This window comes from Budorcas taxicolor, chromosome 13 (assembly GCF_023091745.1).
Source record: "Budorcas taxicolor isolate Tak-1 chromosome 13, Takin1.1, whole genome shotgun sequence".
NCBI classification, from domain to species: Eukaryota; Metazoa; Chordata; class Mammalia; order Artiodactyla; family Bovidae; genus Budorcas; species Budorcas taxicolor.
The window spans coordinates 66,921,887-66,936,575 of record NC_068922.1 but is presented as its reverse complement, the minus strand read 5'-3'; the positions used below and the strand labels follow the sequence as shown (position 1 = coordinate 66,936,575).

At 51.5% G+C, this 14,689-nt stretch overlaps 1 protein-coding gene across 1 annotated transcript in view; it reads left to right on the top strand.

Annotated features, from left to right (window-relative positions):
• The first annotated feature begins 503 nt into the window (after positions 1-503).
• The window catches only part of TGM2 (transglutaminase 2), a 34,881-nt gene continuing 20,695 nt past the window's right edge, over positions 504-14,689 (top strand). The window contains exons 1-3 of the mRNA XM_052650787.1: positions 504-617; positions 4,360-4,539; positions 9,404-9,646. Coding sequence (XP_052506747.1) covers positions 608-617; positions 4,360-4,539; positions 9,404-9,646 — 433 coding nt within the window. The 5' untranslated portion in view covers positions 504-607. The remainder of the gene's footprint in view (positions 618-4,359; positions 4,540-9,403; positions 9,647-14,689) is intronic.

Here is a 14,689-nt window from a genome sequence, read left to right as displayed (position 1 = left end):
TATGCACAGGCATGTCACTGATTTTAAGTCCATGTCACCAGCTGTGTGTGTCCAGATTCATCTGCTGTATCTGTCTGTCTGTGTGTCCACATCCTTAGGTCTCCATGAGTCTGTATCTGAGGATGTGTGTGTCTTCTTGATCCCGGGTCTGACCTGACTGTAGGTCCATGTCTGTGTATCCAGGTATGCCTGTGTGTCTTGATGCAACAGTGTGTCCGTATCTGTGTGTGTGTTTCTGTATCCAGGTGTCTCTGTCACCCAAGATCTGACTCTGTGTATCCAGGTGTGTCTGAGTGTCCTAGCTTGTGTTGCCTGTGGCTGTTGTCCCAGCCCTGCGCTCGTGTCTGCCTCCCCAGAGGGCGCCCTTGCCCAGCGCTCTCCCGTCCTCCCTGGGCTCCTGCCCCTGCCGGCTGGTGGAAAGCACGTGGGCCCAGACCGGGCAAAGCCGGCCTCGTCGGGCCCCGCCTTCCCGCGCGGCCCCACCCCCAGTCCGCCCCTGAGCGGGCTATAAGTTCACTTCGCTCTCAGCCTCTGCATTGCCCGCCGCCAGTGGTCTGCACTTGGAGTGTCCTGCCACCAGTCCAAGGAGCACAGCCACCACCTGACCATGGCCGAGGGTGAGTATCAGGGTCAGGGGTGCCGCCGCCGCGCAGGGGCCCCGGGGTCCAGGGGCCAGCCATCTCTCCCTAGTCTTGGTGGTCCCACCGGTGCAGTGGGGTCAGGACCCGGCTGGACTCAAGCCCTAAGCCCCCGATTTGGAGCACAAACAGGAGGGCTGGGTTGGATGAGAAGTGCCCGGCCCCCAGTTCTGGCTCTGCTTGGGACCTCAGTTTACCCATCCCCAGGGCATATTCATTAACCCCTGCCTCCTGGATCAGATGAGGCAATGGACCACGAAGGCGTGTTCTAAACTGTAAGGTACCTTGTTCACGGACCATTGTCAGCTGTCCTCAGTTAGTGGAGCCTGGCTCCCTGCTGTGTGCTGGTCACGAAGCCGTGCAGAGGGTGCTGGCCTGGCCTCAGGGACTGAGCTTTGGTTAGTCCCTAATGGCATGTAAGCCAAGCCTGGCTGTCTCCTTGGTCTCAGCGGATGGAGAGGAGCTCCTAGCATCCAGTGGAGGAGAGGCCTGAGAACAGGCTTGCTCTCGCAGGCTGCCACTGCAGCCCCCAGGAAGGAGGGTGGGCGGAGGGGCCGTTGGAGGGGCACACGGGGCAGATGGAGAGGGAATGAGCGGGAGGAACCATGGCCGTGCCTGACCAGCTGTATGTTCTCGGGCCACCTTTGTCCCCCTCTGAGAACCAGCTTCCCAACACACGTGACTGAAAGCCAGCTAGGTGGCCACGTGTGTCCCATGCAGTTTCCCATCTCTGTCCCCAAAAGGGGGGCTCAGTAGAGCTGGAGGACCTGGAGTGACCAGTTACGATGAGCCCCCTGCCCCATTGCCAGAGTGGTCACTTCCTACAGTGATCCCGGTGGCCTGGAAGACCTCAGGTCCTTTCTCGGTACAGAAATACTATGATCCTAGACCCTGGTGTTTCTGCACCTCTAGAGCTGGGCGTAATTTCTGGGAATCCTTCTTCACACAATTAGCATGAGACAGCACCCCATTTGCCCCACACCAGGGTCTGACCATCTCTCTATGGTCTCCCACGGGGAGAACAAATTTCAGAGGCGAGATCTCTATGATGGGGGACGTGCCTGCGCTAATGCTGCTGGACTCAGCACCCTGAGCCTCTTTGCTGCGTCAGCTCTCTGGAATTGCAGTTTTCCTTCTTCACCCAGGCCAGCAGGAAGTTCCTCCTTGTGGCTAGTGGAGGTCTCTCCTGCTATGATCCCAGGGGCCTCACCTTCCTCCCAGGTCTCCTCCCAGGTGTGAAACGCAGTATGTGGGTGGGGGATGGACAACAGATCCTGAGCTGTGAGTGAGGTGGTTACCAGGCTGGGCTCCAGACTCTACAGCCCTGGATTCTGGATTCAAATCCCCAAGCTTGGTCTTGCGATTGCCATGAGACCTGGGGCCACATAATGTCCCTACAAAGTGAAGACAGTGATAGTAGTTGTGTCTGATGCAAAGAACCAACTCATTGGAAAAGACTCTGATACTGGGAAAGATTGAAGGCGGGAGGAGAAGGGGACAACAGAGGATGAGATGGTTGGATGGCATCACTGATGTGATGGACATGAGTTTGAGTAAACTCCAGGAGTTGGTAATGGACAGGGAAGCCTGGCATGCTGCAGTCCATGGGGTCGCAAAGAGTTGGACACGACTGAGCGACTGAACTGAACTGGGCAGTTGTAGTTTAAGTGGAGATAACCCACGTCCAAGTTCTTGGCAGTCAATGGGCAATTTGCGCCTCATTTAGAGGATAGATGTTCAGTGGCGGGAGGAAGGAGAACTGCGTGGATGACCCCATGGGAGAACCCACTTGCCAGGTGACTTTGCCAGTCCCCGCCTCGGGGCCTCAGTGGGAGAACTTACTCTCAAGGGCCCCATAGCTCTGGGAGTCCTGCCTTGCGCATTCTTCCGACCCTACTCTCCCCCTAATCTTGACCTTGATTATGTCAGATTGAGCTTGCCAAGGTTATGAGAGTTGTGCTTTCCTTAGCCCCTCACTATCCCTACTTTGGTCTTCAGCTCCTTTAGAAATTATAAAGAGAACTTTCACATATCAAACTTTTACCCTGGGCTAAGCCCTTGAATCTTCAGAAAAGGAGGCACAGAGAGGGAGAGACACCTGCTGAGGATCACACAGCAGTACATCCGAACTGAAACCTAGGTCCTGAAGACTCTCAAACTCCTGTCATTAAAAAAGAAATTTTATTATAGAGAATATTGAGTACATATAAAAGTAGAGAGAATAGTGTAATAAATGCCTATGTGCTCATAACCCAATCTCAACCACCACCAACTTATAGCTACTGCTGCTTCCTGCCCCTTCATCACCCCCTTCTCCACTATTTGAAAGCAAATCCCATACATTGGGCTTCTCTTGTAACTCAGCTGATAAAGAATCCACCTGCAATGTGGGAGACCTGGGTTCGATCCCTGGGTTGGGAAATTCCCTGCAGAAGGGAAAGGCTACCCAACTCCAGTATTCTGTCCTGGAGAATTCCATGGACTACAGTCCATGGGGTCGCAAAGAGTCGGACATGACTGAGCGACTTTCACTTTCACTTCCCATACTTCACATTGTACAACTGTAAATATTTCAATATTTCTCTCCAGTGAATAAGGACTCCTTTTTAGACATGAATAAAAAATTCCTTAATATCACCATTTTCTATCAGTGTTCAAATTTCCAATTGTATGTGATAAATAGCTTTTCAAATCAAAATCCAAGTAAGGCTCATACAGCACAGTGGGTTATAATGTGCCGTAGGTTTCTTTTAGTCTACAGGTTATCCCTTCAACGTTTTTTTCTTGATTTCTTTCTGTTTTGCAATTTATTGGTTAAAGAAACCAAATACTTTGCTTGTAGTTTCCCAGAGTATGAATTTTGTTGATCGAGTGCTGGTCCTGGGACTTCCCAGGTGGTTCAGTGGATAAACAATCCACCTGCAACGTAGGAGACGTAGGTTCGATCCCTGGGGCAGTAAGATCCCCTGGAGGAGGGCATGGCAACCCACTCTAGTATTCTTACCTGGTGAATTACATGGACGGAGGAGCCTGGCAGGCTATAGTCCATAGGATTGCAAAGAGTTGGACATGACTGAAGCAACTGAGCACGCATGTCCTGGTCCTAACTTTAATGAGTTCTTCAGTCCTCTGTATTTCCTGGAAACTGAAAATTAAACCTAAAAGGCAAAGCCCGTGTAACTAACCAATACCAAATATCACCCCACTTTTTACCAAAAGAACCCTCCAGTCACAGCAGACTAGCCCATATCTAGAAGGTACTTAATTATGTGCAAGGCACTGGGCTAAATGGCTCACAGCCACCCTGGGTGCTGCTGTCTCTCACTGTGAACTCAGGTGGGGAAATTAAGACCCAGAAGAGCTGAGTCGCCTGAGGGCCACGGCCAGGAGGTGGCAGAGCCTTCCCCACCTGCCCCAGTGTACCCAACCTGTGATTGTTGGGGAGGATTTCTCTGGTGGTCCAGTTAGAACTCAGCTTCCACTGCAGCAGGCCTGGGTTCAATCCCAGGTCAGGGAACTAAGATCCCGCAAGCAGTGTGGCATGGCCAAAAAAAAAAAGAATTGGGGACATTTAGGCCTGGTTTACTTCTGCACAACAGGGTTGCACAACTTCTGCAATTGAGGATTGGGAGGGCCCTGAACACCCCATGTCCAGGGAGCCTGGGGCACACAGCTGGCTGTGAGATGGAACCTTGGCTCAAGCCCCTCACTGTCTTTACAGATCTGGTCCTGGAGAGATGTGACCTGGAGCTGGAGGTCAATGGCTGTGACCACCACACAGCTGACCTGTGCAGGGAGAGGCTGGTGGTGCGGCGGGGCCAGCCCTTCTGGCTGACTCTGCACTTCGAGGGCCGAAACTATGAGGCCAGCGTGGACAGCCTCACCTTCTGTGCCATGACTGGTGAGTACTACCCTCCACCCCTTCCCATTCTGTGATTTCATTGTGCCCTGCAGACCATGGGAAAAGTGATGCCATTCCTCCTCCTGATTCCCCTGAGAAATTCCCCGTAGTCACTACCCCATTTTACAGATGAGAGAATTGAGGTCCAGTGAGTGGAGAGATGTCATCCCGCACCACTCAGCCTTATAGACAAGTCTGTGATCCTGGATGCCTGGCTTCCTGACGACCTTTTATCACCAGGGTTGGGTGTGGGGTGGGGGCGGTGTTTGCTAGCACATAGGTCCATCAAGATCCTGCCTGCCTTTTCCCGCATCCAAACAATTTTCCAATTATCAACAGCTTTTTCTCCAAACCCACACAACCTGACCAGGCCTCTGGGATTGGACCCAAAGGGAGTCTGGGTGGTGGAGAGAACCCAGCTTTCTCTAGCTCTCTGAGTGGGCAGTTTTGTGTTCCTATAGTTCTTTCTCTAAGCATCAGGAGGCTGCCTCAGACTCACAGACTTGGATTCTGGTGTGGACCAGACTGCCTTCCCGCTGTGTGACCTCGGGCAAATTACTTAGGCTCTCTGAGCTAAAGCACTCCTAATAGAAGGTCCTTAGGTAAAAAGAGCCTGACATGAGGGAGTGCCCTGCAAATGTTCACAGCAGTTGCTGATCTTGCTCCAGGGACTCTAGTGATGGGTGAAGGGACATTGAGGCCCCAGCAGCCCCATCCCCAGATACCCAATGCCCAGTCATCTTTCTTTGCCATAGAAAGTGACCTTAAATGCCACTGGGTTTGGCTTCGGGTGGGAACCACTCCCTTGAGGTCAGTGAGGGGCCACCAGGCTGGGACTCTGGCCTGAGGGTGGGAAAGGCCAGCTCTAGCTGTTTCTGAGGTCTCTGAGGCCAGAGAGCAAGCAGGCTGATGCTTGTATTACCTGGGAAGCCGTTTGATAAAGCTTATCACAATGCCTGCAGACCTGCTACGGATATCCCCTCCATCCCTTTCCTCCCTCCCCTTTCTCTTCTGGCAGGGACACACCTACTAACCAGGGGCATCCCCCCCAACACACACTCACAACCAGCAGCCTTGGGGTTCATTCTATAGACCTGAGGAGCCTCTGGCAAGTTTCCCATCTTTCCAGTCTCAGTTTCCCCTTCTGTAAAGTGGAAGCCTGAATCTGTGGAACTTAAGGGCTGGGGGTGGTGCCCTGAGAAGAGTCAGGCTTGGGCTGGGGAGAATCACATCTGTGGTGTAAGTATACTTATCCAGAATCCTTCTGTTCTGAATGCGTAACTAGCCCCCATTTTACAGATGGGAACACTCATGCTCAGAAAGGTCAATTTACTTGCCCAGATCACACAGCAGGATTCAAACCCTGACCCCAGAATTGAGGCTTTTTGTTGCTGTGATCTGAGAGCAGAGACATCTACTTGCTCACCACAAGGGTCTGCTGGCCTTGGTTTATTCTTCTGTGAAATAGATGGTCATTGAACTGCTGGTATGGGAATTTCCCACCGTTTTTCCCCTTCTTTACTCTCAAGGTGTCTGGTTTCTTCTTCCTTCTTTTGCATTTGTCTAGGCAGCCTGGTGCTAGGTAATGAGGCCCCTAGTTCAGGGTTGGGACCGCAACGGGAGGCAGGCAGCTGACCTTCTTACTCCAGCAGCTAATCTCTGTTCTCTGGTCTCTGCCAACTTATCTCAAGCCATCACCAACCTGCCCTGCTAACTTCCACAGCCCCCAGGGCAACCATAGAAGGCACTGCATCTCTGGGTGCTCTTGATTTCCCTGTCTGAGCTACCAGGACCCTCTAGTGGGCTGAAGAAGCTGAGTGACAATGCCAGGAAGCCAGGCTTCCCGCCTCAAGGCCTGGCTTGGGTCAGCCTCTGGCCGAGCCTGACCCAGGCACCCTGCTTTGGTGTTAGAACATTCTAGCCTGTGATCCACTTCTCCTACCTCTTTAGGGAAACTGAGGACCAGAGAGGGGAGAGAGCTGGTGAAGGTCACCCAGCGAATGGAGTGTGTGGCCTGATGCCACCCATGCCCAGATGCTGAGCATCTCACCCTGACATGTCAAGGCCAGACAGGCCTGTTGTGGGGTACAGACCACAGCAGACAAGCACCATCGTTTTTACAGACTAAAGCTCTACTTCCCCCAAGAGGGAGGCCAGGGTTTGAGGGTGGAGGGGTGACAGTGAGGTCAGCCTGGAACAGTGAAAAGAACCCTTATGAGGCTAATAGCAGGCTTGACTCTGGAAGCTTCCCCTCATCCACCCCACCCAGCCCCTCACTGCTGTGGTCAGGATAGAGGCCAGGACCCCTCCAGGTCTCCAGGGTCATTTATGCCCAGTGGGATCTCTGCGGAGACTCTGGCTCCACAAAGAGTACCACATGGAACCTCAGCCAAGGAATTTTCTAAGCCAGCTTACGTGAACAGTGGTGGGGTTGGGGGACAGCCCATCCTCATCCCATCCCCCAGGACCCCTCAGAAGAAAGGGATGTGTGTGTGTGTGTGTGTGTGTGTGTGTGTACAAGGCTACCACAGGACAGAGAGCAAGTGTTTCCTGGCCGGTCCCCAAGGGCGGTGTGTCAGTGGTGACAGTGACTATGGGACCCAGCTCAGCCTGTAACTGTGGAAACCAGAACATTGATCATCCCAACAGAGTCTCTTCTGAGAATGAAAAGATTATGAATGAAAGAATTATTCTGGGACCAGAGGCATGAAAGGGTTTCCCTGGTGACTCAGTGATAAAGAGTCTGCCTGCAACACAGGAAATGTGGGTTCAATCCCTGGGTCAGGAAGATCCCCTGGAGAAGCAAATGGCAACCCACTCCAGTATTCTTGCCTGGGAAAACCTATGGAGAGAGGAGCCTTGCAGGCTATAGTCCATGGGGTTACAAAAGATTAACCACCTAAACAACAACAACAGGCATAAAATGGGACTATGCTGAGAAAACAAGGATGTATGTTCACCCCAACTTTATCACTCTCAGCCCCAGTTTCCATACCTGTGAAGTGAGGCAATTGAGCTAGGCAATTACTACATTCCACTCCAGTCTCAAAATCTGTTATTTGGTGTGAGAACTCTGATTTGTAATGGTCTTGTTGGATGACATTGAGGATAGCTCATGTTTACTGAATAATTACTTTGTGCTAGTCACTGCTTTAAATGCTTTCTATGAACTCTCACCAATTCCTGTCAATGTCATTTAGAAGGTGATAGTGACAGTAGTAAATAATTAACTATTACTTATGAGTGCTTACTGCATGCCAGGCACCTTGTAATGTGCTTTACAAGCCTCAGCTTCTTTAAGCCTCACAATGACCTTATGAGAGGTACTGCAATTGACCCCATTTTACAGATGAGGAAACTGGGGCACAAAGACACTAAATAGCTTGTCCAAGGTCACAGAGTCAGTTTCAGACCTGGAATCAAACCTTTCCGGGAATGTAGTCTAAGCCTGTTTTCGTCTTTGATGAGAAAATTGCAGATCAGAGAGGTCTCATGACTTAGCCGAGGTCACACAGCACTCCAGGTCTCATTGGGGGAACCAGATCAGGCTGGCTCTCGGGCCCCAGTGCTGCCCAGTTCTTCCCCTAAATGCTAACTCTGGAAGACAGGGAGTGTTTAAAGGACAGCTGGCTCCTGGCACTCAGGGACCCAGAGGCTGACATCATGCCTGTTAGTTCAGAGTTATATTTGGGCCTGGTGTGGGCGGGGCTGGCAGGTAGCCCCTTACTGAGCAGGGCCCTGTACTGTCAGCGGTGGATGGGCAGAGTGGCAGGGAGGGAGATGGAAGAGTAAACAGAAACCCTCCCGGGCAGCCGCCCAACCAGGCAGAGAAAGTTCTGTTTCTTTTCTCCACCACCCAAGTCCAGAAGTGGGGACCGGCCCCCCTCGCCCTCCTTATGACTCAGACCTGCCTGCAAAATCTGGGCCCTGCCCTCCCCCCGAAAAAGAGCCAGGGAGGCAGGCCCTCAGCACACTGAGACCTGAGACACTATCCTCCCAACTAGGGAAACCTCCCCTTTGGGAATGAGTGACAACGTGGGGACCCCAGGGCCTGGAGACCTGGGCCCAAATCCTGACTTTGCCACAGACCCCTGGAACATTCTTGGAAGAGCCCTTCTCTCTGAGCCTCAGTTTTTCCACCTGTACAAGGGGTCTCAGGGGAAGCGGGAAGTGCCAAGGGCACTTGGTAAAGTGTCAGAGGCTGCAGGGAGGTGAGGGATGGTTCTGGCTCTTCAGAGTTGCCTGTGGAGATACAGAGGCCAAGAGGTGGAGGGGGCTTTGGGGAGACAGACACCTGGATCTACAATGGCCAGCATCCTCTGCTAGCCAGGAGCAAGCAGGCTCTCAGACAGGCTCCACTGGCCACTTCAGAGGACTGAGGTCCCATTTTACTCAGAGTCTGGGCTTCTTTTTCTGAAAGAGAAAGCAGGATGCCAGCAGGTAAAGGATTTAAGTGGGAATGGAGGACCATTGGGGAGTACCTTGCCTCATTCCTGTCCATTTTACAGATGGGCAAACTGAGCCCAGAGAGGAGGATATTCTTGCTCAAAGTCACACCAGTCCAGAACAGTGTCACTGTGACCCTGTCCCAGGCCACGCTGTCCCTGCTCCCAGGAGACTGAGGACATGCTGTGTGCCTGCCACTTTCCGTGCATTCCCACAAAACCAGCCTGTACATTTTGGAGTCCAGTCCCCAGATGAAGAAGCCAAGGCTCAGAGAGATGAAACCACTCCTCCAAGTTCCTTCTGGGCCTCACACCCAGGCCCAGGGCACCCCCAGGAGTGTGCTCTGCCCCTGCCAGGCTTGGTGCTCACCCTCCCTCACCACCCCTGGCTCATGGCCCACTGCTTTCTTCCTCTGCAGGCCCAGACCCCAGTGAGGAGACCGGGACCAAAGCCCTCTTCAGGCTGTCCGATGCTATGGAGGAGGGGGCCTGGGCAGCGGTGGTAGTGGACCAGCAAGACAGCACCCTCTCGCTGCAGTTCAGCACCCCGGCCAATGCCCCTATTGGCCATTACCGCCTCAGCTTGGAGGCCTCCACCGGCTACCAGGGCTCCAGTTTCATGCTGGCTCAGTTCACCCTGCTCTTCAACAGCTGGTGTCCAGGTGAGCTGCACTGTATCCACGGGCAGGATGGGAAGATGGGCAGGGCTGGACCCACCCATGGGAACCACTTGGTGGCAGGGGGGTGGTGGGCGGAAGATGGGGCAGCAGAGACATCCAGGTGGACTGAATGAGGCTCTAGCCTTCTAAGACTTCATGATGTCAGAACTCTCATCATTCCCATTTATAGAGGTGGGGACAGGCTCACAGAAGCAAAATGACTTGCCCCAGTCTACACAGCTACTTGGGCTTCCCTGGTAGCTCAGAGGGTAAAGAATCCACCTGCAATGCGGGAGACCCTGGTTTTATTCCTGGGTTGAGGCTACCCACTCCAGTATTCTTGGGCTTCTCTGGTGGCTCCAACGGTAAAGAATCCACCTGCAATGCAGGAGACCTGGGTTCAATCCATGGGTTGGGAAAATCCCCTGGAGGAGGACATGGCAACCTACTCCAGTATTCTTGCCTGGAAAATTCCATGGACAGAGGAGCCTGATGGGCTAAGAGTCATGGGGTTGCAAAGAGTCAGACACAACTGAGCGACTAAACACAGCACACAGCCACAAAGGGATTCCACCTTGCCTGGAGGTGGCCTGGGTTCAGAAGCCCCATTCAGGAAAGGACTGTCCAGTGGAGGCCCAGGGCCATGGCCTCATACCTGGTTCTGTTTTGTGGGGCTCTGTTTTAAATCTCACCAGATTGGCTTGGGGAAGAGAAGCAGGGAGATGGAGGGATGGGGTACCCAGAAGAGGTGTGCAGGAGCAGTTTGGCCACCTAAGTGCTCCTTATACACTCTTTTATTTTTTAAAATAAATTATCACTATCGCCATGTTTTTTTAACTTCTCTTTTGATTTCTATTTTTGAAATATATCTTTATTTATTTATTTTTGGCTGTGCTGGGTCCTTGTTGCTGTGAGGCTAGTTTCTCTAGTTGCAATGAGCAGGGGTCACCCTTTGTTGGGGTGCCTTCTCATTGCAGTGGCTTAAAGCACAGGTTCTAGGCATGCGGGCTTCAGTAGTTGCTTCACTGCAGCACGGGGGCCCCATAGTTGCAGCTCTCAGACTCTGTAGGGTGCAGGCTCGGGAGTTGCGGTGCACAGGCTTAGTCGTCTCATGGCAGGTGGGATTTTCCTGGACCCTTACCACTAAGCTGCCAGGGAGGCCCCTTTATACACTCTTTTAATGGTTGCTCTCAACAACGCAATGGCACCCCACTCCAGTACTCTTGCCTGGAAAATCCTATGGATGAAGGAGCCTGGAAGGCTGCAGTCCATGGGGTCACTCAGGGTCGGACATGACTGATCGACTTCACTTTCACTTTTCACTTTCACGCATTGGAGAAGGAAATTGCAACCCACTCCAGTGTTCTTGTCTGGAGAATCCCAGGGACGGGGAGCCTGGTGGGTTACCATCTATGGGGTCGCACAGAGTTGGACATGACTGAAGTGACTTAGCAGCAGCAGCTCAACAACCCCCAGGGGCAGAGATTAGCATCCTTGTTTTATAGACAGGAAACTGAGGCTTAGAGATAAGTGGCTTTTGGCAGCTCCTTCAAGAAGTAAGTTGGCGGATGCCGGACAAAACCAGAGAATCAGGGAAAGAGCTGAGTCTGTCTGGAGCAGGAAAGAGGAGGGGGTTTGCAAAGAGTCCATGGGGTTGCAAAGAGTCGGACATGACTGAGCAACTAACACTACTACTGGGGCTCATACCTAGCCAGGCAGAGAGAGGGGCCATGTGGGCAGGCCCAGCTTGGTGATGGACTTCTCTCCTCGAAGCCCAGCCCCAGAACAGAAATTCTGGCCTCCTACTGGGCCAGACCAGACCTCCAGACCACCAGCCTCCTACTGGGCCACTGCTTTATTTATTTATTTATTTTTCTTCTTCATCTGGGGGCATTTTCTTTGAACAGAAAGATTTTCTATTTTCTCTTTTATATACTTTGGCTGTTCTTTCTTTTTTTCATTTCGTTTTGGCTGCGCTGGGTCTTCCTTGTCGCACGGGCTTTTCTGTAGCTGCAGAGAGTGGGGGCTACTTTCTATTCATAGTTGCAGTGCGTGGGCTTTTCACTGAGGTGGCTTCTCTTATTGGGGAGCATGGGCTCTAGGCTCGCTGGCTTCAATAGTTGTGGTTCCGGGGCTCTAAAGCACGGGCTCAGTAGTTGTGGCACACGGGCTTAGTTGCTCCCTGGCATGTGGGATTGTCCCAGATCAGGAATCAAACCCCTGTCTCCTGCATTGGCAGATCGATTCTTTACCACTGAGCCACCAGGGAAGCCCTGGCTTTTACTTTTAATTATAACAGTAAGATATGAGAACACCCTCTTTCTAAAAGCTTCAAGCACTACAGAGAGATAGCCTCCCATCCTTCACTCCCCTCCTTAGGAAACACCATTATTAGCTGTCTCTGGAGGGCTTATCTCCTTAGATTCAGTGTTTGTATCTGGAGACATCACTGTATTTTTTTTTCTTCCAGTTTTATTGAGATATAATTTACGTACAACACTGTATAAGCTTAAGGTGTATAGCATAATGATTTGACTTACATGCATCATGAAATGATTATCACAATAATTTTAATGAACATCCATCATCTCATATACATACAAAATTAAAGCAAAAAATATTTTCCTTATGGTAAGAACTCAGGATTTATTCTCTTAAGAATGTTCATATGTAACATACATCAGTGTTAATTATATTGATCATGTTGTAGAAGACATCATTGCGTTATGGATTTCCCTGTCTTAAACATTAAAGAATCCCCATTGTATACATCAGCCTACAACTTGGGATTTTTTTTTCTCCCTCTACCGTCTTGAGGCTCTTTCCACACAGTTTGCATACATTTGTTGTTGTTTTGTTTTTGTTTGGTTTATTTATTTGGCTGCACCAGGTCTTAGTGGTGGCCTGCAAGATCTTCAGTCTTTTAGTCGTGGTGTGCAGAATCTTAAGCTGTGGCACGCAAACTCTTAGTTGTGGCATGTAGGATCTTGTTCCCCGAACAGGGATTGAACCTGGGTCCTTTGCATTGGAAGTGCGGGGTCTTAGCCACTACACCACCAGGAAAGTCACTGTTCATCCTTTTTAAGCGCTGCAAGTGCCCCGGGCCTTGCCATCTGGCTCCCATCCACAGATATGAGTTGGTTCCCTATGGCTTATCACAGGGAGGAGTTTCCTTGCTCACATGCCCTGTGGCCACACCGAATGGTTTCTCAGGACAGAAGTGGCCTTGCTGGTCACACTGTCTGCTCATTTTTATTTTAATCAGTGTGTGAACTTGCAGGTAGTTGGCGACCCTGCCCCTGGGGCAGACACTTGACAGTGCCCCTCCCCAATCCCATCACCGTGGGGTTTCAGAGTTCAAGGAACGGGCAGTGAGGTTCTGGGGGATGACCCCTCCCTGTGGCCTTGCCTCTTCCCTGCCCGGAGGGATGGGGTGGCAGCCAGCCAAGCACCACAATGACTAAAGGGAGCAACATCCCGGAGGGTGGGGGGAGCTGGAAATAAGGAGATAGGAAGTTGGGCTGAGTGGGGGTGTGGGGTGCTAAGGGAGGAAACTGCTCTCCCTCTTGGGGGAGAGGGCAGCATCTGCCCATGACCTGGGGGCCTCTGGTCCCTGAGTTCCAGCATGGTCAGGATCCCAAGGGAGCATCCCCAAGACCTCCATCTTTACCAGCCAGAGACCTGAGTGGGGACATCATAGTCCCAGCCTCCTGGGCTGAGGTGGGGACAGTTCAACATGTGCTGACCCTCCCACTGGATGGGGAAATACCACGGCCTTTTCTTTCTCTCAGATTCTTCCTCCCACGCCACCAGCTGGTTTGCAGCCACATAGCTCATTTATCTGAAGACTGGTGTTCATTGCGCAATCGCCCGCCCAAGCCTCCTGGCAGGATGCATAAGGTGCTCAGCCACTTTCACATTTGTTTTCCTCCAGGTGGTACAGGCGGGGGCTGCCTGCCTGTTGCTGTAGAGGGGCCCAGGGGTCTGAGGGGCCAGGCAGCCACTTCCCCAGGCGCTGGACATGTTTCCCCAGGCTGATTTCAGTAGGCACGCTGCCTGGGTCCACCATACTCTTAGGGACCCGTGAAAATGTGTTCATTTCTAATTAAAATTTTAAAAAAATTATGCTGTCAAAAAAAAAAAAAATCAGAAGACCAAGAAAAAAAGAGGTTCAGGCCAGAGAATATGTTTTAACATATAATATTAATTTATTTGGGCTTCCCTGGTGGCTCAGAAGACAAAGAATCCTCCTGCCAATCCCTGGGTTGGGAAGATCCAGCGTTATACCAATGCAGTCAAAAAATATGTTACAAAAAGATTTTCTTTAATGGAGGAAGGAGCCCATGGAGGCAAAAATGCCTAGGACTGATCAAAGCCATACAATGGCTCTGGATTTCCCCTTCCCAGTCTTAATTTCTTCACTTGTGAGTGGGAATTGGAAAAGTTGGACTAACCTTTGCCCTCCAGCTGGTCTCACCGCCTCAGGCCCTCTTCTGTCGTCACAAGCCACAGGGAACTAAGTATCATCCATTTTCCAGCAGCTGCACCACTCATCTCTCTAGTCCTCTGCTTAGAATGTCATTAAGGCAACCTTCAGATGCCGCCTGACCCCCAAGCTGGACAGATCTGCTTCCTCTGAGTTGCAGCGACCTTGCGTTGACTCCCTCTGAATCATGCTCCTTCCTCACACCGTCTCAGGGCTTCAGTTTGCAAAGCACCTTCCTGTTCTGTGATCACATTTGACCTTCAGGAAACACAGTCAGGTGGTAGGAGAAGTGAGCTGCCCAGAGTCATACAGCAAAAATCCCCTACTCAGAGCTAGGGGATTCCTGACTCCTGGCCCCGGTCAGTGCTCCTCTGTCTCTTGTGCTGGTGTGATTTTCCCATTCGTAAATTAGTCTCAAGCCTCAGTTTTGCCATCTGTAAAATGGGGCTTCCAAGGATGCCTTCCATGTGAGGCTTTGGTGGAGGTTAAACAAGTTAACTTATGTCATTACATTTATCACAGGTCCTGGCAGGTGGCAAGTGTTGGATAAAAGACAGCCA